Source organism: Atractosteus spatula, chromosome 3 (assembly GCF_055471065.1).
Source record: "Atractosteus spatula isolate fAtrSpa1 chromosome 3, fAtrSpa1.hap1, whole genome shotgun sequence".
Lineage (NCBI taxonomy): Eukaryota > Metazoa > Chordata > Actinopteri > Semionotiformes > Lepisosteidae > Atractosteus > Atractosteus spatula.
In genome coordinates this window covers 70,025,846-70,053,479 of record NC_142708.1, presented here as the reverse complement: position 1 = coordinate 70,053,479, position 27,634 = coordinate 70,025,846, and the positions used below count along the sequence as shown (strand labels likewise).

Below are 27,634 nucleotides of genomic sequence, written 5' to 3'. Positions count from 1 at the left end.
CTTTTCAGCAGTTCATGGACCCCGGCGTGTCAAGGTGCTTTTGAAAAGCTTAAGGATAGATTGACCAGTGCTCCGCTGTTAGGCTATGCTGACTTCGCCCGCCCTTCCATTGTAGAAACTGATGCAAGTAGCCTTGGCTTAGGTGCAGTTCTCTCCCAACAGCAAGGGGATAGGAAAAGGGTGATCGCGTATGCTGGTAGGCGTCTTCGCAGTAGCCGAAAAGAACGATAGGAACTACAGTAGCATGAAGTTGGAACTGCTAGCCCTTAAGTGGGCCGTGGCAGAAAAATTTAGAGGTTACCTCCTGGGATCTAAATTCGTCGTTATAATGGACAACAACCCTTTGTGTCATCTTTCCACAGCAAACCTAGGTGCGATAGAGCAGAGATGGGTGGCTCAGCTATCTGTTTTTGATTTTGAAATAAAGTACCACCCAGGACGCTGCAACACTGCTGCTGATGACCTCTCTAGGCAGCCATTTGCAGGGGAGCCTGAACCTGACCCTGGTGATGTCGAATATGATGATTGTGTGGCTATCTGTAATGTTGTCAGAGGCACACCTCTGGAGCCAGATTTGGTTGCAGCCAGTATGAAATGCTGCAAAATAAGACAGATCCGTGTTTTGGAAGCGGGAGTGGATTGTGATAACTTGACCAAGTCACAGAGTAACACCCAAACTTTCCTAGGGTATATACAAAGAAGGAGCTTTGTCAGTTTCAAGATGCTGATCCCTCTCTCAGTGCTTTCCGGATGTTCTGGAATAAGCAGAGAAAACCAGGGAAGAAGGAGAGATCAAAGTTGTCTAAATCTACCTTGTCTTTGTTGAAGCAGTGGCATCGGGTGCGAGAGCGTAATGAGCTGTTGTACAGGGTGATTGAAGATCGTCATGTCGGTGAATGTTTCCAACTCCTCCTGCCTGATTGTATGAAAGATCAAATATTGGAAAGTGTACATGACCAGATGGGCCATCAAGGAATCGAGCGCACTCAGAATCTGTTGAGGCAGAGATGCTTTTGGGTGGGCATGTATAATGATGTGGAACAGTGGGTCAAGAAGTGTCAAAGGTGTATCCTGACCAAAATGCCACAGCCAAAAATCCAGGCACCCATCAAACCATTTATAGCTACTAGGCCTTTAGAGGTTGTCGCTGTCGACTACACGGTCCTCGAGCCAGCCTCTGGTGGGCGGGAGAACGTGTTGGTAGTTACTGACGTGTTTACCATGTTTACACAGTCTTTCCCGACTCGTGATCAGAAGGCAGACACTACACCGAAAGTCCTCCTGAAAGAATGGTTTATGAAATTTAGATGCCCTGAAAGGTTGCATAGTGACCAGGGAAAAACCTTTGAGAGTCAGGTAGTTGCAGAGCTGTGTAAACTTTACAGAGTGAAGAAAACACGCACCAGTCCTTCCCATCCTCAAGGAAACCCACACTGTGAACGGTTCAACAGGACCCTACATGACCTTTTACACACGTTGCCTCCTGAGAAGAAGCACCGTTGGCTGGAACATCAGCCAGAGTTAGTCTATGCCTACAATGTGACACCTCACGCTAGTACGGGGTATTCGCCTTACTTCCTTCTGTACGGAGTGCATCCTCACTTACCTGTTGATGCGTTGCTGGGCCAGGAGGAGGTGCTGGATAAAAGACATGATTGGCTGGTGGTCCACCAGGAACAGTTGAACGAAGCACATGCCCGAGCTAAAGAGTATGAAGAACAGAAAGCTGCGGAAAGAGTTGCACTGCAAGAAGACAAAGAGTTCTGTCCCCCAGTCAGTGTAGGTCAGCTGGTTTATCTGAGACACAGACCATTGGGCAGGAATAAGACACAGGATGCTTGGGGACCTACTGTGTATAGGGTGGCAGAGGTGCAGGGTACGACACACGCAGTGGAACCATTGGAGGGTGGTCCTATAAAGCGGGTACATAGGGTTAATTTAAGGCCATGTGTGGGCCCTGTCCCAGCCCCCAGGTGTGTTAGAAACCGGTCCCCCACAGGAACCTCTGTTAGTACCCCTTCAGAGTCTTCGCCAGAGTTTGTAGCGTTGGAGGAGGTTTCGCTTCTGAGATTAACTCAGGAGGTGTTCCCCTGAGTCAGTAGATGTTGCTAGTGCTGACCCCTGTGGTAGTGAATTAGAAGTGTTCTCTGAGCCTCTTGGGTTTGAACCTGCTCCTGAATCTTCAGGTGCTGTGCAGGCAAGTCTTTTCCCAGATGATAACAAGCTTAAGTGCTGTCCTTTTAAGGGAGGCAGTCAAGGGGGTGAAGGGTTGATAGTCACCAGGACGTTGACTACGCAGCAGGGGAGTATGTGACCTAGTGGTGAATAGCTGTCTGTTATGCCAAACCCACTAGATGCCGCTGCCTCTTAGATCGCGGTGTATCTTAGTTGCTGTCGGTTGAGTTCAATTTTTTTAGTTACAGTTAAAAAAAACCTGAAATTTCTGCAGAGAGTTGTATCCGTAAATACTGTGTTGTTTCCATATTTACACCCTAAATGAGGTCTCAAATCAAAAGTAGTGTAACGCAACGGGGTTCAGGTGGGCGCCCTTGCCGCATCAGGTCGGCCCCACACCGTGGGGGGGGGGCTCGAACCCAGGACTCCAGCGTCACTCAACAGGGGCCCAGCCCGGTGAGCTAAAGAGAGATCTCCCCCCAGCCCAGTGGCTGTGGTCCTGCTATTACAGGGAAGGGCAGTGACGTCACCGCTTCTGGTAAGCCGGCTCTTACACAGTGCCTGTCGGCCGTATGCATTACAGTATTGACGAGTATAAGGGGGTATTTCATAGGATTGAGACAAGATTAGCAAGATGGATATTAGATTTTAACTGAGTGGACTGAGGCCGTAGCCAGTTTCTTAGACATCTACTCCGGCTAGGAATATCTGTTTACTCATTTGTAAGTAATGTGTTTCACATGTTCCTTTATTCTTTACAGAGACTTATGTATACTTCTGAAATGGGTATAGCACCATTTGTTAAGTGTATGCAATTGTAAGTATTATACTAATTATGGTTGTAATGTAGTTCTCAGTGAGGGTAGAGCTGAGAGGTGACGGCCTATTTCTGCACACGCTGCGTGGTGAGGTGTTTAAATTTCAGCTGTAATGTAGTTTATTTTTTTTTTGTTGTTCAGTGTAGATGCGATTTTGTAACGTTTAGATGGAATGTTGAAACCGTAAAACTAAAATGTGTTTTTTTTTTGTTTTCCCTCATGGTAGAAAGAGCCACTACCGTATTTTGTGTAGGCAAAAATATCATTATATGTCATTCCTTTTGTTTTGTTTTTTTTTATTATTTTCCAAACTAACAAAACAGATCAGACACCATACTTACCTGGAAATAAAGAACCCCAAAAATATATTTGTGTCCTGTGCTGGTTATTCTTTGCCTGGCTACATATGGCAGTGGAGATTGCGTCATCTGTGGATCTGTTGGGCCAGTAGGCAAATTGGTATGGGTCCAGTAGGCAAATTGGTACTGGGCCAGTGTGTCTGGAATGGTGTCCTTAATGTGCTTCATGACCAGCCTCTCGAAGCACTTCATGATGACAGGTGTTAGTGCCACCGGTCGGTAGTCATTAAGACATGTCACTGTGGTTTTCTTTGGTATTGGGATGATGGTGGTTGTCTTGAAGCAGGTGGGGACTACGGCTTGGGCCAGAGACATGTTGAAAATGTCCACCCGTCAGTTGATTGGCGCAGGCTCTGAGGACGTGACTGGGTATGCCTGCAGCCTTGCATGTTTTATGGAGGAAAGAGAAACAACAAAATGAAAAAAAAAATAGCGGTCCGTAACAGAACTGTCAGACACTCGTCCATTATATGACCAATCCATACAAGACGTGCGGTCAAAGCTGGTGGCCCTGCTCTCTGTGGTGTCTTATGTCTTACAAGCAGCCAGTTAGAGCCGCATGAGTTAACACTGCAGTGGCGTCTTTAAATCTGACGCTGGTTTTAGGTGATATTCACAGAACTATCTAATCAAAGTCACTGTCATGCTGGTTTTCATAAATCTTTTTGTCAGCTGGTGATCTCTGCCAAGAGTGTGTGGGGTTATAATATTGCCGGAAAAAAAAAACCTGTGGAAAGCATCGTACACGGGTGGCTGTGAGTCTGTGGAGCTGCCACTTTAAGACGCAAGGGTGACGCGCTGCGCTGCTCAATTTGCAGGCAGTTCGCTGATTCCAGCCAGACAGCAGGTCGCCGGCGCTCCGACACACCGTGCAGGTGAACTACCAGCCACAGTTGTTTTGATTACTCTCGAGCAATGCAGTATTCAATCCGCGAAGCCACCTCGGAGGACTGCAAAGACATAGCTCGGATGATCAGGGTGAGTTCGCGCCGAGAGAAAACGTCGCTGGTGCTTTAAAGCTTTGAAACGCGCCAGCCCGATTTTTTAAACTAAATCAGTTCTTGCTCTTTACATTTACAGTATACTATGGAAGCCCGTTTCCGCCAGGGAGTAAAAAAAAAAAACGCGCTATGGTATCTCAGAATTGCGACTTCGAAATAGCCCACATTTCACTGCCTGTCCTTTTGTTATTGTAACGGATTCGGGTTCTAGGACTTGTGCCCTCGCCGCTCCCAGCCTACTTCGTGCCTCGCTGCATGGGCTTGAACCTGAGTCTTGCCAGCTGAGCTAAACCAGACCTTTTTTTAAGTAAAAAAGGACATATAATGGAAATATGTAAAAAATATAAGTTTCAGCTTTTATAATTGTGAATTCCTCTGGATGTGAAGCGTCTATTTCTGTATCGTATTTCATATTCTGTCTCCGTTTTTGTATTTCTGGTGTTTAAATAAAAACTTTTTTTAAAAGCCCACCGTGCACTATTCCATCCAGGTACTACGGAAGCACATATTTCACTGTCTGTCCTTTTGTTATTGTAACGGATACGGGTTCTAGGGCTTGTACCCTCGCCGCTCCCACCCTACTTCGTGCCTCACTGCATGGGCTCGAACCCAGGTCTTGCCAGCTGAGCTAAAGGAGACCTTCTCTATCCGCGGCGGCCATCATCCGTGTTATGCGCGGGGGAGGGCGGTGCCGTCACCACACTGCAACCAGATCGTACAACCTGTATGTCGGCCGTTCCGTCACACTACATTCATACATCGTACAGGATCATAGGATCTATAGGCCTGAAGACTTGTCTTGTACAGTGCCCTGATAAAAATCAAACTAATGACACTAATTTTTATAGAATCCCATTTCCGCCAGTGAGGCTTCCATAGTACCCGGATGGAATAGTGTACGGTTGGCTTTTTAAAAAAGTTTGGATTTAAACACCAGAAATACAAAAACGGAGACAGAATATGAAATACGATACAGAAATAGACGCTTCACATCCACAGGAATTCACAATTATAAAAGCTGAAACTTATGCTTTTTATATATTTCCATTGTATGTCATTTGCTACTTAAAAAAAAGAAGGTCTTCTTTAGCTCAGCTGGCAAGACCCAGGTTCGAGCCAGTGCAGCGAGGCACGAAGTAGGGTGGGAGCAGCAAGGGCACAAGCCCTAGAACCCGAATCCATTACAATAACAAAAGGACAGGCAGTGAAATATGTGCTATTTCGAAGTCGGAATTCTGAGTTACTAAGTCGGAATTCTGAGACACCATAGCGTGTTTTTTTTTTACTCCCTGGCGGAAACGGGCTTTCATAGTATACTGTATCTGGCATCTTCGGAAGAAGCGGAATATTTAAAAACAGCCATTATATTGGCAATGATCTATTTGGCTCTCAGATATTTTTCAGTCCTCAAGCGAGATGGGTTACCGTTCACCGTGAAGGGATTCAGGTCTAACATATTTTTTGAAGGCAACAGCTGAATTCCTGCCTTCAAGCTGGATGGCGTAAGCGAAGCGAAGTACAGTACTTCTGCTGTGACTGAGCAGGAGTTGCAACCGGATAGCTTGTGCCTGGGGTCCGACTTTCTTCGGGCTGGGAGAGACGGGAGAAATGGGACATGTGTGTTAAATGACGGTTTCTCCCGCTTTGCCGCAGTACCCGGAACTGGATCGGAATGCAGTACAATACGAATTCCGCGCTGAAAGGCAGAATTAAGAAAAAAAAAAGAAGGTTCACCAGCCAAAAGGCTGTGTTATTTCTTTTTTTTTACTTGTGAAAGTGGAATTAACCGTTACGTGCCGCTTATTAAGAATCGATGGGCAAGGAATCCCATTTGTTTTAAGAACCTGTTGGCCTCGCATGAGCAGAGGCTACTAGGACTGGTCTTGCTCATTGCTCCTGGGAGTTTGCTGTGCTTGAGGTGTGGAACACATACTCCTCGCTCTCGGGGCAAAGGAGTCCTGAATCGATCCCCTTTAGTCAACCCTTCTGGCCGCCCTGGGTTCTCGTTTTTGCTGTTGGTTATTCTGCTAGGTTCAAGTGCACTGCTGGAGCAACTTCAGTTACCTCCCGGGATGCTGAATACTTGTGTCTTGGGCTTTGCAGGAGCTGGCTAGCTATGAGAAAATGTCTGACCAGGTGAAGATAACGCAGGAAGGTAAGAATCCCGGACGGAATCGTCTGTCTGTGTGGCTCAAGGGCTGGAGGGGTGGAGAATCCCCTTACCGGCGTTATTAAGGGCTGGATGTGTTGCGCTTAATGATGTCGGGAAAATCTTCAGACCAAGACGGAATGAAAGGCAGTTGAATTGTGCTTCATGACCTTGTTACATTTTGTCCAGAGGTCCTGCAGTGCCAACAGAAACTGACTGCAATCCTTCCTTTCTTCTTAATCTGTAGTCCAGGAGTTGAGAACCTGGACCCCTCTCGTCCACTCCATTGCCGGAGTTGAGCCTTTCTGGTACATGAATCACTGTGACGATCCTTAATTGCTTACTTATCACCTCAGTGGAATAAAAACATGGAATGGAAGAGCCTAGGTTAACCTGGATCATGCTGCTGTTATGTGACCTTCTTAAATCACATCCCATGGCCACGGGCTCCAATGGGATTTGGCCCAACTGTGCCCTTGATTATTTAATCGGATTTATTAGATGATAAATTAGACCGGTCTTAACTGATTTCAGGTCTGGCAGGCCTGATTGGCCAGCAGGACACTGTTAAGGGTAGTGAGATCACAATGGGCCCAGGACGTGGCCATGATCAAGCCAGGTTATGTCTTGGAGTGGCCACAGCCTCTTCACACCTCCTTGAGCTCCTGATGATGTGAATTGAATAACCATTGAACTGGCTGGACACATGGCACCCTGGTACTGCTGAGCGATGTCCTTCTCTCCCCCTGCAGTGCTGGAGACAGATGGCTTCTCCAACCACCCCTTCTTCAAGTGCCTGATAGCAGAGGTGCCAGAGGAGCACAAGAGCAGGGAAGGTAGGTGGGCCCTTTCCTCTGGACTGGTCCAGTTCACTCCGATCTGTGGAGCTCTGCGATTACAATGGCGCCTCACTCAGCTATGTGTTCTAAGCTGATAGCCAGGCTGCTTTCAGGAAATGCCTGGATGGGATCCTGGGATCAATTAGCTTTTACCAACCAAACGGGCTGGATCAGAGATTCTGGAACTAGATGGCTTGAATGACCTCACCTCCTCTCATTTCTGCTTATTTAAACTCACAATGCCCTGTCTTGCCTTTGGCGTGTTTGCTTCGATGGCCAGGTGATTAAGCTGGTTCATAGCTCATAGCGAAAGGCTGCAGGACTCTGATCGGTGTTCCCCTGGCTGTGTGTCTGTGTCAGGGCACAGCAAGGTGGGCTACGCGCTGTACTTCTACACCTACAGCACCTGGAAGGGCCGGGCGGTGTACATGGAGGACTTGTATGTCATGCCTGAGTACAGAGGTGAGTGCGGGGGTCCGGTGTTGGGGGGGGGGGGTGCCCAGGAAGGAAAAGCCTGTTGTGCTTCAGAACCACAGAGGGGCTCGGAATTCAGCTTGGGCTGACCATACCCAAGCCTGACCACACCTGGCCTCTCAGATACTGTGGAAAGTTGTGTTCATTGGAAAGTCCAGTGTAGAGCAGAAAATCATTCTGCCCATGTGACACAGGGTTCACACGGTCCATTTCTATTTATATGGTCTATTGCAGGGTTCTCCATCCTTGGTCTTTGGGAGCCCCAGCAGGTTTCGTAGGTCACCTTAAAGTGTGCAGCTTCTAAGGGCTTGGAATAACTTGATTCTAAATACCCTTCAGCTCTCCACCAAAATGTGTCAATTGAGCAAATGACTTAATTCAGTAAGTTCATAATCAATAGGTTATAAGGGCTCCTGATCTTTAAAACATGGTGATTTAGTATAACCTATAACACTTCCTGAACTGGGGGTCTGCAGACCAGCATTGCAGATCGTTCTTTCTTCCTTTCGGAGGATCTGTGTAGACTGTGTATAGTTCCAGAGTAGACTGACACTGTCTCTTGAAAGCAATTTCCCTGAATTTGTTATTGAGAGGAAAAGTATTGCCTTACGTTAAAGATCTTGCAACTGTAATGCATTGCTTTGTGAGGGTCATTTTCCCTCTTGGAGGTGTTGGTGCTGATGAAGGCTGACGTCTCTGTCTTGCGGTTGCAGGGAAAGGGCTTGGGTGTGCACTGATGAGAAGAGTGGCTCAGGTGAGTGCCCACAGCTCTGCTCGTCACCTGCAAGCCTCGCTGCATGTGCTGTCTCTCTCGAGCGCAGCGCTGCCAGTGTGTCACATCTTGTGTCTCTTGCTCCTCTTTTGGTGTGCCCCCGTCTCTCTTTCTGGAATGCGGTGTGGTGTGACTCCATGTTGTTTTTGTTCTTGTGATTTAAGGAGGCTCACACATTCGCAGCTTCTGGGTCACGTTTAAAATGCTGGTTTTCGTCCTCAGAGTCCTGACGAGCGTCAGATGAGGATTTGTGGTCTGATTTTGCCCTTTACTCCTCTCTTTGGTCTATTTGATCTCTCTTGTGCTACAGAAATCGAATGGCGGTCCTTCAGTGACCATGATCCTAGACCGGGCAGTAGGCTTCCACAGGATATCAAGGGCAGGGTCATTGGCGGTAGTTATAACCCAGATTGAAAACCATTTTTCTGCCCTGTTGCAATCATTTTTTTGTATTATTTTGTCCTGAAAAGTGCCTAACCACCCCTTTAAGAATAAGTTGAACGTTAGGGAAGCGATACCTACGCCCTTGAGTTGTGAGTATCGGCCTTCTGGGTGAGCGTCTGCGTCCCTGCAAGGTCGAACAGCCAGAGCCTGCTGTGTTTGTGCATGCTCCTTTTTGTGCTCGTGTTGCGTTGTGTCGTGGTCGTCTTTTGGGAGTCTTGGCTTTTTGTAAAACCGAACGTTCTTTGGAGAGGTACGATGTGACGGAAGATGAATTCGCTTTTGCTCCTGGAGGACTGTGACGAGGAGTGCGACCAAGTATAGATCCTGCCGCGCACGTGGAACGAATCCAACTGTGCAAAATGAAGCAGGAGGATCCCTGCTGGAAAAGGCTAAGGTTGCCGCTGAAAGAGGTGTTAGTAGAACCAGTAGGGGGTGCTGACGGTCTGTGGTCATTAGAAATCCCAGGGCGTTTCTCGAAAATAGTAGGGGTGTAACCCCGGCGTCCTGGCCAAATTTCCCATTGGCTTTTACCAGTCATGGCCTCCTAATAGTCCCCATCGCTGATCTGGCTTCATCCCTCTGCTCTCCTCCCCACTGAGAGCTGGTGTGTGGGGAGAGTACTGGTGCATCCAGGTGGGGCTGCACACTGGTGGTGGTGGTGGAGGGGAGTCCCCATTACCTGTAAAGCGCTTTGACTAGAGTGTCCCGAAATAAGGAATCATTATTATAACCCCGTATGCAGAGGTGTGTCTCCTAACGCTAGCGCAGGCGGCCTTCACCGAGCTCTGTTTTGTGTTGTTGTGGCTGCAGGAGGGAAAGGTGGCTGGCTGCTCTCAGCTCAATTTCGCCGTCCTGGACTGGAACACGGGATCCCGGGACTTCTATGTGAGCCAGGGTTGCTGGGACATCACTGACAGCCAGGGGTACCACCTCATGCGCTGCGAGGGGTCCGCTTTCGAGCGCCTGGCACAGGGGCAGCCCCAAGCGTGATGTGCCCTTACCAACATGGCTGCTGTCGGGGACGTAGAATTCAGTGCCGAAAAACTAGAAGGAAAAAAACGTATTTCAGCTGTTGAGCCATTCTCGGGCGTCCCCCCCGCAGCCAAAAAGTTATTTCTTTCCAGTTTTCAGTGTGGATTTCACCTCTGTTTGTTCCTTTGCAGCACAGACTCCAACAGACCCGTTATGTAACTCCATATGTAGCAGGAGGTACAGTATATACTGGTGACAGTAGGGCAGAATGGTCATAGGAGCTTATTAGGGATCTGTGGCATCTGTAGACTGTTTCAAAAGTATTAGTATAATACCTCATAAAATAATAGCTCATATTCCAACAATTCTGTAGTTTACATAGAGGTAGCCGTGCTTGAGAAGTACAGTATTCTTGAACCTTCAACTGTTTACATGTATACAGTATCCGTGTAAGTACAAGTGGCTGTAATGTGGGACTGTTTATCCTCTGTATTTGTAGTTAGTGGTTTTAATGGGCTCCCTGTGCCAGTTTCCTAAACCGTGTGCGTGAAGTAGTCCTTGGAATTATACTGTGTGTGCGTGGCAGTCAGTTGGTATCTCACAGTTTGACACTCTGGACATACAGTCCTCGGGTTTGTGAGGAGTGGGGTGTATTTTGCCGAATTCGGGGCGTTAAAAGACCAGCAGTGGATTTCATATCTGGAAGTGACACGAGACGGGGAATCACCCAAGGGTGCTCTTGCTGTCTGCTCAAGCTGCTGAAGCTTGGGTGTGCTTCTGCCGTCTCTCAGCAATGTCGGCCATGACAGGCCCTCTGTATAATAAACAAGGCTGCTGTACTTCCGAGTGTGGTCGTGTCTTTGATTCGGGACTTTGTGCCGACCTGTCCAGCCTCAGAATCGTTGCGAAGTCTGCCTCTGGGGAGTCCGAGCTGTTGCTGTGCTCTCTGCCTGTGTCGGCGTCTGCTGTTCTGTCTGTGGCTGGTCTGTCTCTGCCCTCACAGGGGATGGCTTGGCTGTTCTGGCATGATGTGTCCGGGGGGGCCCGCGGCAGGAGAGTGACCCCCATGTTGTTGGTTTTGTACCACCCCCCACCCCCCCGCGGCGCAGATCGGCCGGCAGAACCAGTGCACCCGCCTGCAGTTCGCAGTGCTGGACTGGAACAAGCCGTCGCTGGATTTCTACGCCAGGCAAGGTGCCCAGGACCTGACTGCCAGCGAGGGCTGGCACATTCTGCGTTTCGAAGGGGTGTCTCTGGACACGCTGGCGCAGGGGGCACCCAGCAGCTGACTGGCATCTCCCTCGTGCCACTCACTCCCTATTAAACCCACCCCCCCCATCCAGAATAAACCCCTTAAATCTTGCTTTAACACTGCAGCTCAACGAGAGCAGCCTTCAGACTAAATCACGTGATTTCGGAATGACAAAAGAATCAGTCTGCTAGAGGATCTGGTATTGATTTCTTCCTGTGTGATCACCCGTTTCATCAGTGCAGCATTGATCGTCATTGTAATTATCAGCTCGCTTTTATACTGCGTGTCAATGCAATGCACAATGTGAAAATCAATTTTTTTTAATTTAATTTAGGTGTTTAGGTTAGATCAACATGATTATTTTTATGCGAGTGTGAATCGACGGCTGATTTACTGAATGGCCATTAAGTAGTGTGAATGAGGCTGCTTTTCCCCCAGATGCCTGAATCTCAGTTTAAAAGTACAACATAACAGTAAATGTCGCACTGTGGCGGAAAAAGAGCAGCACTCATTTTCTCATTTCTAATCTTTGTAAGTTTACAGAAACCGAAATAAATGTCTTGTGCCTGAATGGACACGTTGTTTCCTTCCTGAAGTGCAACATATACTGTACATATGGTGAAGTGGGACATGTATATATGTCACTTATCCAGCATTGCAATATCACCAGTGTAGCACAGTGTGGGAGGTATTGCTGGGGTCTGTTAATTTAGCCTTCAACAAAAGTTACACTAAGATGCCATAAAGCTGACTTGCTTTAGCAGCCCCATTGACTTAACACTACATAATAAAAGACAGGAACAACACCCACAAACACACCACGAACAGGATAAAGCAGATGAAAGTCTGCTGCATATCAAAGGACAGAACCAAGAGCAAGACAGAGCCGGACAGGAAGAAATTACATATCAAAGAACAGGACAAGCACTCCGATTGTGAGACAAACTTTCTTCTGACTGTATATAAGAGCTGGGAAACCCATGCATGTTGTCTGTTCTGCGGGGCAGACCCAGCGCGCGTTGCTGTCATTCTTGAGCTCAGTAAAGCTGAATCTGCACAAGAGTGTGTCCTGCTCCTTTGATGAAGGATTTCCCACAACAATGGCAACAATGATCAGTTAATCTGTCTATGTATGGTAGCACATTTAGAAGGACATGGAGCAGTCACTGTACCTTACTGCTGTGTTATCAGGCTGTTCTCTGGCTTGCTGGTAGATGGTTGTGGATCTAGGCAATGGTTTATTCAATGTCCAGTTCCTTCAAAGATGTGTCGCAGATGCATCTTACCTGTGGTGTTAACTGTTTCTGCTTCATGCTGTCATGAGTTCTCTTGCTGCCATAGAGTAGTGTGAAGGTTGTGACACAAAATCACAGTATCGGAGATTAATGCACATTTTCAATCTTGTTCAATGTTAGTAAAACATCTTTTGCCTGTTTTGACAGTCCAGCTTTTTTGGTATTGTACTCTCATTAATTTGGTAATTATTGTCATCCTTTAGGATTTCTGAATCTTGAAATCTCTACTTGTTAATGTTTGAGAGAACAATCATGCTGTGTAAGACAAACAAATCTATGAACGTCTTATTTTTTGGTGTAATTGCAATCATCTTTGTTATTGTTAACATTTACAAGCAGAGTGACCAAAACAGCTTTCTTTTCCTGTACTCAGTGTATCCATATATTATCAACTCAAAAAATATAAAAATAATACTACCAACTTGTCACGCTCGTAAACCCCCCCTCTTAAGGACGCTCCAGCCCTTCCTTGTTTTAGACTCATCTCCTGCACCTGCCTCCGGTTCCTGCCCCTCGTGCTATCAAGGCCAGGCGTTCCTGCCAATCTGGGCTCAGCTTTGGAAGATGGACGCCCACCTACCCGCGAGTCCAGGAGCAACTCGGCGGCATCGGCTTCTACGGCGTCCTGACCTACTGGGTCCAGGGCTGGAGCGTCTGGTCCCATTACCCCCTTTTATTACCCGACCCTCCGCCGGATCCCGCTCCGGCTTTTAACTCTGTTTGTCTGTCAGGATGGATTACCCAGTCTTGGACTACTGCTGCATTCACGCATTTGACTCGGACTCCCTCGGACTCGGACTCGAGGGGCACATCTTCTATGACAATTAATAAGTGTGACTTCTTCCTCATTTTAAGTAGTCAAATTCACGTTGAGGTGCCATGAAATATCGTCCTTCTCAATCTTTAGAGACATTTCATTATTTTAAAGATATCTGTCATTTGGATTCTTTAAAGATATTCCAAATGCATTTCTGTGAATTAGCCCCCAATTAAAATACAAAATATGTTTTAATCTCAGTGAATACACCTGTACATTTTCTTCCTTTACTTTTAAATTGGACTCCTGGATTTGAAGTATTATAAAGATAAATATGACTTTGGATCTCGTCTACTGTATCTCAATGCTTTCCAGATATAATTAATCATTCAGAGGCACATGGAGCTTCTCCCTTCTGTTGTGAACTTCAGAAGTTTAGTTCTGCCTTCTGTTATGATTTACTTCCCTGTTATGCCACCCCCAGCTCTGCCTGTGCTTCTTGTCTGAAATTAACTTTAACGACAGGGGTCAATGGACTTTAAGCTGTGGTGCAGCCTGACACACAAGGACCACACACAGCAGGAAACACAAAAGATCACTTAATTCGAGGATTCAGGAGAAAGGTAGGAAAGGTTGATATGCACTTGTAATGTGTTGATATGAGCCTGTGGTGTCCATTTTTTCTGGTTGAGCTCTGAATGAGGCCGATTTGGTCCAATCTCGTTGATTATTTAAGGCTCTGAAGTTCTATTGGGATTGGTAATTAACATCTCCCCTGAGCTCATTTGTGGGTAACTGGGCCTTTTTCAGAATACACAGGGCCTTTTTTGTGTGCAAGTGTTAGAGAGATTTCCACCTGTGGCTCAGCAGTGCTAACTGGTTAGCTTTTAAAAGATGTTTGCACAGAAATAAGGGAGAACCAATGTAATATGTAACCCGAGAAGAGAATTCTAGGAATTTATTGTTAAAGTTTTATTGAAACATTCAAAGTCTTCGAATCAGCCATGAAACACCAACAACACAAGTGGAAAATACAGTTAAGTGCCTCTAATACTGAGAACAGGGGGAATTTCTTTACACATAGGATTGCAGGAGTCTGGAACAAGCTACAGAATCAGGTTGTTGAAACAAATATTGTAGCAACCCTATGAGCACGATGATCTGCACAGCCCTCTCCCATTTGTAACATTCCTGACGTTCTAATATACTATGTACAGTTGTTTATTTTCCAGGGAAAGTGAGTTTTTTTCCAGCACCAGAGGAAGACATTGAGTAACATGACAGGTAAATTGCTCCCATGGGGATGAATAAAGTATTTTGAATTGAATTGAAATCTTCCACTCATCCAATTTTTAACTACTTTATCCGGCTCGGGATCCGCAGGGGAGCCGGAGCCTATCCAAACAAGCAACGGGCAGAAGGCAGGGTGCAGCCTGGGAGGGACGCCAGTCCATCGCAGGACACACACACACAGACGCACACACTCACACCAGGGCCGATCTTCCCAGAAACCAATTGACCTACCAGTGTGTCTTTCGGACTGTGGGGGAGAAACCGGAGCACCCGCAGGGAACCCCCTGGGAGAACATGCAAACTCCATGCAGATAGCAGCCCAGGAATTGAAGCCAGGCAAATGATCTTAACATATTAAATATTATTATAACAAGCAGGATGTTTGAAATAGGGAATCACGTGAAAGGAATTCTGGACTATATATCCTGATCTGAATCTCATATAAATCTCCCATCCGTGATCTATATTTATACGTCAGCGTTGCTTATATTTTCTTATGATAAGGGCCCAGTAAAAGTGGCCGAATTGGGGCGTTACACTTCTGAACAAGCACAGCCGGGTGGTGTGGATGAGGTCTGAGAAGAGAGGAAGAGGCAGACGCTCTGTGCCTTTAACCGGCGGAGAGGTTGTCCGGTGCAGATGCTGTGACGAGCGCTGCTCTCTCTCCGCGCAGACTCCGCGGCGGTCAAGGAGCTGGTGTCCAAGTGCCTCGCGGCCCGCGGCTTCGCCTACTGTCCCTACAGCCACTTCCCCGTGGGTGCTGCGCTGCTCACCACAGGGGGCGCTGTGATCACAGGTGAGAACAGGGGGCGGGCTCAGATTGCACGTCAGTGTGCGCTGCTGGCGATAAGTACCTTTTAAGACAAAGCGCACGATGACTTTGCTTCTGTTGTTACTGTCAGAGCTAATAGTGTAGTAGCCACCGCATTTCACTGGGAAATACTGGAGATGGTGCTTATAAAGAAGTGACAGTGCAGGTTTGACACATCTATCAGTCTTGCCTGATCTATCAGTCCAAACATCCATACATCCTACCGAAACAGTAAACCTAGAGATCTCCTCTCACAGAAGGTTATCCACTTCCAGGGGTCATCTGTACTGTTGGTTTCACTAGTTAGTCGCAGTTTGACTGTGGCAATATGAGCAGTTGGCAGTTTGCTTGTGGTTAACAGCTCAGTAGCTGCTTGTGGTTTGAATCACACTTCCTGCTGGTGTTTGTTATTTTTAAATACGCCACCCACTGCGTGTAAACCCTTGAGGCTTCCTGAATCGACTCGATCAGCCATCCGAGCCGCCAAGACACTCCCTCCAGATCGCTTAGATTGGAAAGATCGCCTTTCCTCCCACAGCCGAGGAACATGCCGGGTTTGCTGCTACTTCACAGCCCTTAGTGTCCCCACTACTTTGGACAAGGTGGGTCATTCCAATGAAATACCATTCTCTGACATTCTGATCCCCACCAGGTTGAGTAAATGTGCAATAAAAACAGCTTTTCTTCTTCCTAAAAGAGTGCAAGGCTACAAATCTGTGATGTTGTGGTGGCCAGCAGGAGGACCCAGGCCCATAGAGGAGAGTAGTTTCCTTGGTCTCCTTCACAAACCTGACCTGTGTTTTTGTGTGTGTGTGTGTGGGGGGGGGGTGTCTGCTACAGGGTGCAATGTGGAGAACGCCTCTTACGGACTGTCGGTGTGCGCAGAGAGGACGGCCGTGCAGAGAGCTGTGGCAGAGGGCTACACTGAATTCACCGCCATCGCTGTCACTTGGTAATCAGCGCCGTCTGCGGTAAAAGCCATACCAACCGGGTGAGGGAGAACTGTCCTGGTTTCTTGGAAATCTGTTCATACCTAGCAACCTGGCCACTTGCTTTTGCTAGACACTTTTTCTCAGTAAACCTCTCTGTGGTCATTAAAAATCCCAGGGTGTTTCTCTAAAAGAGTTGGGGTGTTACCCGGCGTCCTGGTGAAATTTCCCATTGGCCTTTACCAATCATGGCCTCCTACTAATCCCCCTCTCTGAACTGGCTTCATCACTCTGTTCTCCTCCCCACTGAGAGCTGGTGTGTTATGAGCATACTGGTGCATCATCCAGGTGGGGCTGCACACTGGTGGTGCTGGAGGGGAGTCCCCATTACCTGTAAAGCGCTTTGAGTGGAGTGACCAGAAAAAGCGATACATAAGTGTAAGGAATTATTATGAAGTATCCATGTTTCTGCTGATATGCTCCGGTGTCCTATCTGAGCAAACCACTAAGTGGCGCTCTTGAACATGAGTGGCTGGGCGGGTCTGCACCCTGCTGAGCAATTGCTTCCTCCTCATAGTGCTCTGGTGTCTGTGCTCTGCAGTGACGTTGAGGACAGCTTCGTGGGACCCTGCGGGGCCTGCAGACAGGTGCTGCTGGAGGTGCGTGTGTGAGTGAGGGGTGTAGGGTAGGTGATGGAGGGGGTATTCCCAGCTCAGGGGGCTTTTCAGAGCTTTCATGAGTACCTGGGCTATACCATCCTTAGGGAAAGTGACCTTTATGGAGTACTTGGAGCGCATCCCAGCAGAGATGCTGCTCAAAATGGAGACAGTCTCATGGGCACATCTGACACAATGCACTTTACAAAAGAATTAAAAGAAGTTCACTTCTTTGCTAGTTGGCATAATTTGTTGACCAAAAAAATCTTATCCTATTGTTTCTGGAAACATTTTCAACAATCGGGCCGACACCCACCACCCATGGTGTAGTGAAGAGCCGCCTGTTCTCAGGCCTAAACAAACCGCTCAGGTCCTTGTTTCAGAGCTGGCCCTGAGGCAGTCGGTTAGACTGGATCGTCGGGGATGTGGATCGGTTCGGCTCTCCAGACGCCGGGATAAAGCCAGCTGTGTTCCCTGTGTTGGCAGTTTGGCCAGCAGTGGGATGTGTACCTCGTCAAGCCGGATGGCTCCTTCAGGAAGACCAGCCTGGTGGACCTGCTGCCCCTGGCCTTCTCTCCCTCGCACCTGGGCAGGAAATAACACAACCCCTCCCCCTGCTCAGGCGGAGCGGTGGCTCTGTGGCTAAGGATCTGCACCTGTGGCTGGCTCAAATCCCACGGCCGGCAGAGGAATCCTACTCCGTTGGGCCGCTGAGCAAGGCCCTTAACCCCAGCTGCTCCAGGGGCGCCGTATAAATGGCTAACCCTGCGCTCTGACCCCAAGCTTCTCTCCCTGTCTGTGTGTCTCATGGAGAGCAAGCTGGGGTATGTGAAAAGATGAATTCCTAATGCAAAAAATTGTATAGGGCTAATAAAGTGATCTTATCTTATCTTATCCTTCAACTCTGGACTCTGAACTCCTTACCTCATCACTAGGTAATCAGGCTGGAGAAACTAGCAGAAGAGAGGTAAAGAGATGAAAAAAACACAGAAGGGGACAGTCACAGCAGCAGTGCGTGTTGTACTCCGCCAGAATCAGACTGTATACAGACATCACGCTGTTACTTCCTGTGCCTTCTGTGTGAAAAGCCTCCATTCCAATTAATATTAAACACTGGGCATGTTAACCCTGTGAACTGAGAGTCACTAAAAATTGACTTGAGAAAATAAATAATAAAAATTAATAATTTAAAAAATAATTAAATAAAGGAAAAATAATTAAAATTATTGAACTTCTTTAAATGTTTAAGTCTTTGTTTTAATACTATATGACACGCTAAAGTCCGACGGTTCTGTCCAAGGCGTATCCTCAAGCAAATTGAGGTCTCCTACATTTACTAGCATTACGGTAGCACGTGGTCTCACTGGACTTCCGGCAGTTGCGTATTACTGTTTCCGGAAACATGGAGGCTGTAGTGAGTGAAGTCGTGGCTCCCGAAGATTTACTGGTGAGTTTTTCTCTTTCTCACGGGTTGTTTCCTGAAATGGTCAACGAGTGTGGCGGAGTGTTTGAGCCCGGTGAGGCAGGGTCGGGGATTACTGCTGACGAGCTGCGGGTGAGTTGGGGAGCCCAGAGACACGCCCGTCTGTACTTTTCACAACGTCAACAAACAAAGATGGACGATAGGAATTTTCTGTCAATTGGTTGAAACAACGTCACAGAGCTACACGGTATATTTACAGCAGTACAGCGTTATGGAGATACGACAAGATATACTAATGTACATGTTTAAATCAGATGTAAACGATTCTGTGCGTGTCTGGGACTCAGTTGTGATTGGATACAACTTTAAAATGCAAAGGTTAAGGTGTTTTGTAAAACTAATGGAAACAAAGTTATGGCTTATTTTATTTATATTTTCATTGATGTATTGTTTTTAACCTTTGTGTTCCCAAGTATAAGGCTAAACTCTTCGTACGTGTCATCTAAAATGAATCACTTCTGACGCGAGAACTCCCCAGAATTGTGATGCGAACTCCGGAATTCGCATCAAAGTCCATTGGACACGAAATCTGAAATCGTTTTGCTTACAATACATAATTCCACTCACTGTTACTTATTACCGAGCTTTATGATTTAGGCCTGTGTTAGGTCTTAGATTTATATTGCTGATTGCTCAATATAACATAAATAAGACGTATTTATCTGTAGTTGTAGTATTTGATCATTGTATTTAACTTGGCATTACAAGAGTTTTTCTCAAATTGAATGTGGAAAAGTAATTTTCAATTTCAAGTATTATAAACCAGAAAAGATGGCGTGCACATTTTTGGAGAATCCGAGTCATCTTTATTTTCTCTCCCGCATTTCCAAACTACTTGATTTGTAATATCCGCTGGTACTGTTTCGTAGTCTTTACGGACAAATACGCGCGTGATCCAGGTTCACTTGTGGCTACGACGTGACGCAATTTAGAATTGTGCTTTTCCGGTGTCACACAGCATTATGTCAGCTTCAGTCAAATCTGTTTTTGCAAGGTTCCTGCTGTAAACATTTGTACCACTGAAATCACTGTACAGTTTCGACTGACACTAGTACTCGGCTGATAGTCTTTATAGATAGGCTTCTGAAGCCTGAAGTGGGTGTCAGATTGTTTTATAAGGTTGCATAAAAATCTTCTCGTTATTCCTCATGTTTGTCATTGCTAGTTAACGCAAGTGACACGAAAGATTATGTCATCCTAACCAAATACAATTTGCCTTCTTTCACCCATTTTCTATCCGCTTTATTCAGTTCGGGGTCACGGGGGAGCTGTAGCCTATCCTGGCAATCATTTGGCCCAAGGCGGGGTACACCCTGGGCAGGACGCCAGTCCATCACAGGGCACACACAGACACAAACACACGCACCCACACCAGGGCCCATTTTCCCTGAAGCCAGTTAACCTACCAGCATGTCTTTGGACTGTGGGAGTAAAGCCATTTAAACATGGGGAGAAACATAAAAACTCCATGCAGACAGCACCCCAGGAATTGAGCCTACAGTCCCAGTGTTGCAAAGTAGTAGTGGTAACCAGTGTGCCACTGTACCACTGTGCCGCCCCATAAAGTTTACACGAATAGCATAAATCCTGGCTGTGAGTGTTCTCCGTTGAGGTATACAGGCTTGTCTGCCCCCCGTTGTTGTAGTCATGTGGGGCAAGAGGGCAGCACTGGGACACTAGGAATCCGCCAGCTTGGCTGACGTTTCCCCTGTGGTTTCCCTCCCTTTAGAAGTTCGAGAAGAAGTACAATGCGGAGCTGGCGAAGGGCAGCGTGTCAAAGGACACCAAGTTCGAGTACGCCTGGTGCCTCGTCCGGAGCAAGTACACGGATGACATCAGGAAGGGCATCGGGCACCTGGAAGGTGAGTGAGGAGGGAGCGGAAGAGAGAGTCGAGTCTGTCTGGCAGCACGTCCTCCAGCTCAAGTTGAGTCGTTGTTTCTTTTAAATCTCTTCCAGAGTTGGTTCTTAAGTGCACAAAGGATGACCAGAGAGACTACCTGTTTTACCTGGCAGTGGCAAACTACAGACTGAAGGTGAGCTCTTATCGCTGTGAAATAATATTAGTGTGTGTTGTATGTAAAATGTTATACAATTTAATGAATGGAGGGAAAAGGAAACTGATAAACATGTTAAGGTATACTGTAAATATTGAGTGTTGTGCGTGGGAGGCTTGAGGCTTGTGCAGTCATCCTCCCACATGGGCACTGTTGAGCCCGTCTGCGAGATCCCAGTGTCTGGGATGGGACACTCTGGCTGAAAGCCCTGCCTGTTGAACGGGCTCCCTCATCCAGCCGCGATAGGGGGCGCCATTGCACATGGATGGAAGAGAAGTTCAAAACAATTCGATTCAATTGGCTTGTTTGGTTTGCATGTAGCTCATTCAGCAGAGGGTCTCATCCAGCTGTTTCTTGAATGGAACCAGTCTGCTGCTCAGCAGCCGATTGAGTTAAACGTGTTCTTAGTGTTGTGCGGAGTGACTCAGTCTCCTTGTGCTTTTGTCCCCGGGCTCAGGAATACGAGAAGGGTCTGAAGTATATCCGCACGCTTCTGAAGAAGGAGCCGGGGAACACGCAGGCCCTGGAGCTGGAGAAGCTCATTGACAAAGCCATGAAGAAAGGTGGGGGCCCCACGGGGAGGAGGGGTTGGGGTCAGGGGATCAGATGGGTACAAGGATGCTAGCAAACAAAATCTGCCATTATTGGTGTAAGAATTTAGACTACGGGTTTCTGAATTTGTCCACTCTCTGCTTCATCTGAAGGATTTGCTGTGCTGTGATTCTTCTTGTCTTTTTTAAAAATGAGCTGTTGTTTCAGTCTTTCTCTGCCTAACAGGGCAGTGATCTATTGAGGGCATGGAAATAAAGGACGTAGTGCTCTGTTTGGTTGGGCACAGCACAGGGAAATACATCTGAAAGACTTACGTGTACATGTATACGATTTGTGGCGATTTTCATTTTTGGTTTCTCTTTGGTCCTGCAGACGGGCTGGTGGGCATGGCGATCGTCGGGGGAATTGGCCTAGGTGTGGCTGGGTTAGCGGGTCTCATCGGACTGGCTGTGGCCAAGACAAAGTCCTAACAAGCAAGAGAAGGATTTGCTCCCGTGGAAGATGGCCACACCCTTCCCTTTAAAAACCACCTCCCCACCCCCACCTCTCTGCTGTAGAGCACTCTGGATCTGGGCCGAACACCGAGCAGCAGAGCAGCTCATTGCAGTTTAGAGGCGCAGACGTGTCTTCATTCCCTTCCTGCTTTGTCTCCGCCGCACCCCGCTGTGTGCCTGTTTGTTCACTTGTTTCACCACAGGTGTGCTCTTTCACTGGTCGCAAGGTCTGAGGATTTCGTTTTTACCCCTGTTGTTGTAACAGGTAATAACACTGTGGAATAGGAATAGGGCCTTTTCGATTTGTGTTACTACTTCGCACTTGAAACGCAGCTTGTGGAGTGCTAATAAAAGCCTGGTAAATGTGTGTGACTTATTGCTGAGGAAAAGCGATAAACATCTAGATTGGCTTTATACGAGGTCATCAAGCGTTTAAGTGTTTGTGTATCGTAACTGCGGTGTGTATCAGTTGTCTGTCACAGCTAACACACGGCTTTCAGGTGTCTCCTGTTCTGAAGTGTTACCTTGTGATATTTTGTTAAAGCAGTCTGCAGGGACAGTTATGTTTCATTATCACCTGCATCCTTAGATTAAACCCCCTGCATTTCATGGTCTGCTTCTGGACACTCTTCAGAAAAGTTGTGTTCAAGCTTCTCTCTTGAGGCTACTACTGGCCTCTAGTAGCGTTCTCTTCAGTCCTTTCTGCCCAGACTTTGGTGTTAATTGTGCTTTTATGCCATGAGAGTTGCACAGGCTTCTGGCACAGTGCACCATGTGCCACAGAGAAGGGTGTCCCTCTTGTGCTTTCCTCAGTGATAGTCATTTTTAAAGGAGGCTTTCCACGACATAGAGAGCACATAGTGCTGAGAGAGCACGGCCAATAGTAAAAGACAGCACAGGCCTTCGCATTGTGAGGTGAGAGGTACAGAGGTGCATCAGGCTAACTTATTAACCAGCTTGGTTAAACCTATTCGGGAACTGATTTAAACCTTTGATGGAACAAGTGGTGCAGCTTCTGAGTGGCCCTGATTTGCATCTCCACTCGCTGAACCCTTCTGCTCCCTCTTTTTGCTCTGTAATACAAATAAAATCCCCCAGGAGGGTGTTATCTGTGCCTCTAACATACTGGGATGTACAGTTGAATCCGAGGAGCATTTTCCCCTCTGGCTGTTCATTCCTAGCTTTCTCTCTTAATATTTCCACTACATGTGACAGGGGGATATCTCTGCTAAGGGCACGTACCGTTCCTTGATTATATTTATTGTTTTTGCACGGGCTATAAATTCAGATTTCCTGCCTTTAAGGTAAAATGGTAGTTAAAAGATTAAAAGGGGTGTTGGAGTGGAAGAGTGTTTTTTTTTACTTTATAACTGACAAGAACATTGTTCAGAGTTTTCATAATTCTGATTGTTTTTTCTCGTCATTTCAGATGTGCTAGGGCCAGTGCTTTGTTTTTAGAGCTGTTAACACCTGCATTAATGCTGCTTTGCTGTGCAATAAAACTTCATGTGCAGACCTCCTGGAAGACAGAATTGCACTGCCTTCCAGACACAGTACAGGTGCAGGTACTTGGTTAGACGGCTGGCGCAGTGCACAGTCCCTTGTTTGTAAGTGCTGCTTTTGAACAATAATGATTATGATTAATAATTAAATTAAGAAGTTCTGTCTTCGGGTTGTGTGTCATTCATCTCATGGCCATCAGAGTCTTGAGCAATCTTAAAATTGCAAGTGTCCTCCATCCCAGGCCAAAGGCATTTCTCTTTGTGCTAAACCTGCCCGCTGCTCATATTCTAACCTGTGCTGGTTCTTTAGTGCACGTCTGACTGTGCATTAAAAATATTGGCACAGAGGAGGAATTCCCTGGGCTCCAGTCCCACAGTACCTGCTAACTGTGCAAGTCCTTGAGCAAGCCTACATGGAGTCATTGGCCTAATGAAGAACACCTATGTGCTTTTTTTTTCCCCAACTGCTCCATGTCCTGTTTTTTAAACAACGTGTCTCAAGCACAGTGCTAAAATTCATAATTGTGCTGGCCCGATGAAGCATTTGGAATGGAATCAGATGACTGTGGTGTTAACAGTTCTAAAAGCGTTTACAAGTTTGTTGAGAATACTAAAATAAAAACATGTTGAAACTAAGTAGTGGCCAATTAAGCGAGTGGTGAAAAAGGTCTGGCGCAGACCTTTTTATTATTGTGTAATCGTGTACTCTAGTGCCCTTATGCTGTACTTCCAGAGCAGTTGGAATGGAAGGTTGTGCTATGCTTAGGGGTTTGATTATAGCTTATTAGGTGCTCTGAGGTGATACAGTTCAAGTATAGATCGCTTCTTATTTAGCTGATGAAAGCAGGATGTAGAAGTTATGTTAAGAAGCTTTATTACCTAAAGACTCTTGTCAGCGTTGTCCTAGTATTGCTAGTATTCACATTGTGATACGAAAGATATCTTTGCAACATGAAGGAATTGTAAATGGATTTAATTTTTAAGAAATCAAGAGTTTGGTGTTGAAGTATTAAAGGGGTTTGTGAATGCAGGGGATTTGAAGTTCATTTTAAAACATCTGAAGAATATGTAGATTGAGTCATGTATGAATACAGAAATGCATCTGTTTTAAGAAAATGACCAATGCCTCAGAATGCTCAATTAGAATACTTTCTCATTCTTCATGAGACTGGCTTCTAAAAAGTGTGAATGCAAGTTGAAACTAGATGGTCAGATGTTGAAGAGGAGAGTTCCTGCTCTTCTTTTTGCCTTTTGCAGTGCCATGTCTTGGCCAGCAGAGTGTGCTACTGAGCCTCTCTCAGTTAACATTTGTTTTTCTAGCAAGGGCTGGCCAAAGTCATGAGGAAAGCAGAAAGTTGTGGGGGAGCTTGATCTACCTTTGCTGCTCTGTGTGTCCATTCCTCTGCCCACTTCCTGTCCTGTGGGCCAGTTCCACCAGGATGTGATTGAGCAGGAAAGCAGAATGTATTACATCCTGAAGGCAGGCTAACTGGAGCAGCTGAAAGGTTGTGTGGTTGTTGTCCAATTTTGATTTTGATTTTTGCAAGTTTGCACTTTGTGTTTCAGGAGGAAAGATTTTTTGTTAATGTCACTTTTCATTTTTCCTCTTTTGTGTTTTCGGCTTCCTGCAGTTGGCGGACAATTTTGTATTTTGATGTTGGTTGAGACGCGAGGTCTATAAGATTCTTCTTGAAATTGTTTCCCTGGACTGTTGCCTGGCTTCTTCATCATTTTGCTTGACCTGCAAGTTCCTTTTTCCCTTAGTGAGGAAAGAACTATCTCTTTTGCGCTCTCACAGTCCTGTCTTTCTCTGTGCATGTTAGATTGATGTAACTGCAGTCAGTCTGACTGGAGGCACTACACAGTGTGGAACAGAATGGTTCCGCAATGCAGGCCCTGAAGTCCAGAGATGCTTACCAGCAACTTGTCTAAAAAGTTGCACAGTATCCAGCCTTAACTGGTGTTAATTCTCATTGAATTCTAAAAGTAGTAACATCTAACATACAGTAATAGTTACAGATTCTGCATCTTTGCTCTCACTTTTTAGCTCACCCATTTCACCCAATCACAGTTCAGCAAGCATATTTAATCCATAGATTTTATGCGAACTGAAGCTTGTGCAGTCCTTACCTCCAGTTTGTTTTTGGGTATGCTTGCTCACCAGAAAGTTTTGGGCTTTCAGATTGATACAGGAAATATAGAGTGATATCTCTGTGGGCATATGGGTTGTGTATCCAAATCCCTGTGTTTCAAGGAGCTTGATTTTCCACCTGCATCATGTAGTTCAGGAGCAGGAGCATGAAGACTGAGCCATTCTGCCACAAAGCAAAGTGACTCAGACTGTGTGTTTCCCAGGAGGTACTGCTGCTCTCCTGTAAACAGGTGCAACAAGGGAACATCAGTGCTCCCATGTGTAGATTGATTTAGGGAAGGTTTTTATCTCTTTGCTGCTATTTACCACAGTATAATAATTATACCCAACTCTTAAGAATGCTCTGGAATTCTGTTCCTTATAGGATTACTGTAAGGCCCTGTTCCTTATAGGATTAATTTCCTTCATTCTGTTCAAATTCCAGGTACTGTTGAATAGTGGCTAGACCTCCAGGGAGGTACTGCAGTGGAGGTGATTTGAGAGACAACAGGGAGAATGTCAGGCACTCATAACAGTCCCTGTAAGAGTTCCCTAAGTGGCCCATCAGTGCTCCCCAGACAGCACAGATGTTCACCGCCTGCCTGACTAGTGAATGACAGAACCCATTCACACTCCTTAAGTGATGGTCTCCAGCAGATAAAAATGCCTCTGCTCAAAAATAGAAAACATTTTGGGTTCTTTCATACATTTTGTGGCACAACAAATAAACAAAAAAAATCAAACTGCAAGTGAAGGTGTGAACCTTACAGACCAGGAAGCTAAATTGAATTCAGCATTTGTAGTTGTTTTTTCTGCTGAAGCTGTGATCAGGTTGCCTTCTGCAACACATCTCGTCCAAGACAAAATTGGATGCTCTGAAGTGAGGTAATTATTACACAGAATTAATGAGAACTGAAAATCATCGTCATGCACACCAAAGTCTCTAAGCCCCTAGGTTTTCTGGCAACAAGTGAAATACCCACTGGCAATACTGGAAGAGGCAGCAGGTTTCATACACAGTGAAACCTTTAGAAGACATTCATCAACGGTGTGGGAGTTTGTAGTGAACATGTGCTTTTTGATGTGAAACAGCAGGCAGGACCTGCCTGCATGTGGAACAGACACAACAGGAGACGGGGTTCTCAATCGTGGGTCCTAGCAGGTGCAGAAGGTGGGTGTTTTGTGCTGGCAGAAGTGCTCATTGAAGAAGGGAGATTAAGTGAGTGATCAAGGCCACAGAGCATCTTGACCCCACAAAGCAGTGAGGCAGAGCGCCTTCATTTGACGGGATCACGAGTTTATATTTGGAGGGGGTGTGGTAGTAACGTTGATTTAAACTTTTTGTATTCTAATCTTTACTCATTGTGCTGTTTAAAACTGAAAACAACGATGGATTTGCCAATGCAATTGAAATGTCATGTTGATATTAGAATGGTTGGTGGTGATTTAAAACAAATATTTGCTCTTTGGTCGTCTGACTTCCTTTTGTTCTGGCAAACTGATTTGATTTTGTGTTCGCCGGCTGTGCAAGACTTGAGCGCAGCGCAGAGCACGATGAATTTGCTTGCAGATGCAACGGTTCTTGTCCGGGTGTAAATAAAATAGTTTTAATATCTTGTCTGAGATGTTGATGGTTTTCTTTGAGCGATTCTGGCGTGTCAGAGTGGTGTGACGGCCCAAAAGGCTGCTTCCTTTCAGCTCTGGCCCACACCAAGGGGCTGATTGGCGTCTTTCTCCAACAATACTGAGATCCTGTTGGCACTGTTCAAAATCTCCAATGAAAACTCTGTGCTGAGGGCTGAGTGTGTGTGTGTGACTTTCCTGCAGTAACGTGCTGATTCTGCACACACAACAGTACTTCTGCCCTCTGTGGAATTCCAGGCCCCCTGCCTGCCCCATTGGGCTGTTGGGAATTACAACAGGTGCTTTTAGTTGCTATAAGTTATATGACATTGCTGCCACTCATAAATGTTACTCATTAACTCCCAGGGGAAGATAGTGGGTTTCATATAATATACTGTTTTTCTTCTCTGTTTCTCTTATCATTTTAAAGCAACAGCCTGTTTTGCACCTTATTGAAAGTTACGCCTGAAACTAATCTGTATGTTTGCATGGATGTCCGTGAGACAATCTGCCTGTTTTCTCCTGCACGGCAAATCAAAGCTAATGAAATCATAGTGTTTTCAAATATTTTAGTCCATAAAATCATTTTGCTATGTATTTGTTATATGGACAAAATGTTAGGAACCCACCACACACACTCAATAACAGCTTGTTACCCATGTTAGACTAGGTCTTTAATCACAGGGGTTCTAATATTTTGGCCAGTGGATGTATGTAATGTGTTGGCATAGATCCCTTTAAAGACATTACAGAGAAGGTTCGGGAAAGACGGAGTTTGTGCTCAGTGTGTGTTTCCAT

At 46.2% G+C, this 27,634-nt stretch overlaps 3 protein-coding genes across 5 annotated transcripts; all 3 read left to right on the top strand.

The window, feature by feature from the left end:
- Nucleotides 1–4,166: 4,166 nt before the first annotated feature.
- LOC148838542 (thialysine N-epsilon-acetyltransferase-like) lies at nt 4,167–11,826 on the top strand. 3 transcript variants are annotated; one of them, XM_088910501.1, is made up of 6 exons: nt 4,167–4,330; nt 6,457–6,508; nt 7,255–7,338; nt 7,702–7,803; nt 8,529–8,569; nt 11,113–11,826. In XM_088910501.1, the coding sequence occupies exons 1-6, from the start codon at nt 4,268–4,270 to the stop codon at nt 11,290–11,292; spliced, it is 522 nt and encodes a 173-aa protein (XP_088766627.1). In that variant the 5' UTR covers nt 4,167–4,267; the 3' UTR covers nt 11,293–11,826. The 3 variants fall into 3 exon arrangements, with proteins under 3 accessions (XP_088766627.1, XP_088766625.1, XP_088766626.1); XM_088910499.1 differs by having other exon boundaries at nt 11,007–11,826; XM_088910500.1 differs by having other exon boundaries at nt 9,842–11,826.
- Nucleotides 11,827–14,537: 2,711 nt separating this feature from the next.
- LOC148838541 (cytidine deaminase) lies at nt 14,538–17,596 on the top strand. The gene is made up of 5 exons (XM_088912009.1): nt 14,538–14,591; nt 15,274–15,396; nt 16,252–16,363; nt 16,942–16,999; nt 17,483–17,596. The coding sequence occupies exons 1-5, from the start codon at nt 14,585–14,587 to the stop codon at nt 17,594–17,596; spliced, it is 414 nt and encodes a 137-aa protein (XP_088768135.1). The 5' UTR covers nt 14,538–14,584.
- A 782-nt stretch (nt 17,597–18,378) lies between these two features.
- Nucleotides 18,379–26,831, top strand: fis1 (fission, mitochondrial 1). The gene is made up of 5 exons (XM_088910329.1): nt 18,379–18,443; nt 20,209–20,341; nt 20,437–20,513; nt 20,992–21,097; nt 21,459–26,831. The coding sequence occupies exons 1-5, from the start codon at nt 18,399–18,401 to the stop codon at nt 21,554–21,556; spliced, it is 459 nt and encodes a 152-aa protein (XP_088766455.1). The 5' UTR covers nt 18,379–18,398; the 3' UTR covers nt 21,557–26,831.
- The last annotated feature ends 803 nt before the right edge of the window (nt 26,832–27,634 follow it).

Coding starts and splice junctions, on each gene's coding strand:
- LOC148838542 (XM_088910499.1), top strand. CDS start 4,268: ATGCAGTATTCAATCCGCGAAGCCACCTCGGAGGACTGCAAAGACATA. Junction 6,509..7,254: donor GGTGAAGATAACGCAGGAAG/GTAAGAATCCCG, acceptor CTCCCCCTGCAG/TGCTGGAGACAGATGGCTTC. Junction 8,570..11,006: donor TGATGAGAAGAGTGGCTCAG/GTGAGTGCCCAC, acceptor CTGCCCTCACAG/GGGATGGCTTGGCTGTTCTG.
- LOC148838541 (XM_088912009.1), top strand. Junction 15,397..16,251: donor AGGGGGCGCTGTGATCACAG/GTGAGAACAGGG, acceptor TGTCTGCTACAG/GGTGCAATGTGGAGAACGCC. Junction 17,000..17,482: donor GCAGACAGGTGCTGCTGGAG/GTGCGTGTGTGA, acceptor CTGTGTTGGCAG/TTTGGCCAGCAGTGGGATGT.
- fis1 (XM_088910329.1), top strand. CDS start 18,399: ATGGAGGCTGTAGTGAGTGAAGTCGTGGCTCCCGAAGATTTACTG. Junction 18,444..20,208: donor TGGCTCCCGAAGATTTACTG/GTGAGTTTTTCT, acceptor CCCTCCCTTTAG/AAGTTCGAGAAGAAGTACAA. Junction 21,098..21,458: donor TGACAAAGCCATGAAGAAAG/GTGGGGGCCCCA, acceptor TTGGTCCTGCAG/ACGGGCTGGTGGGCATGGCG.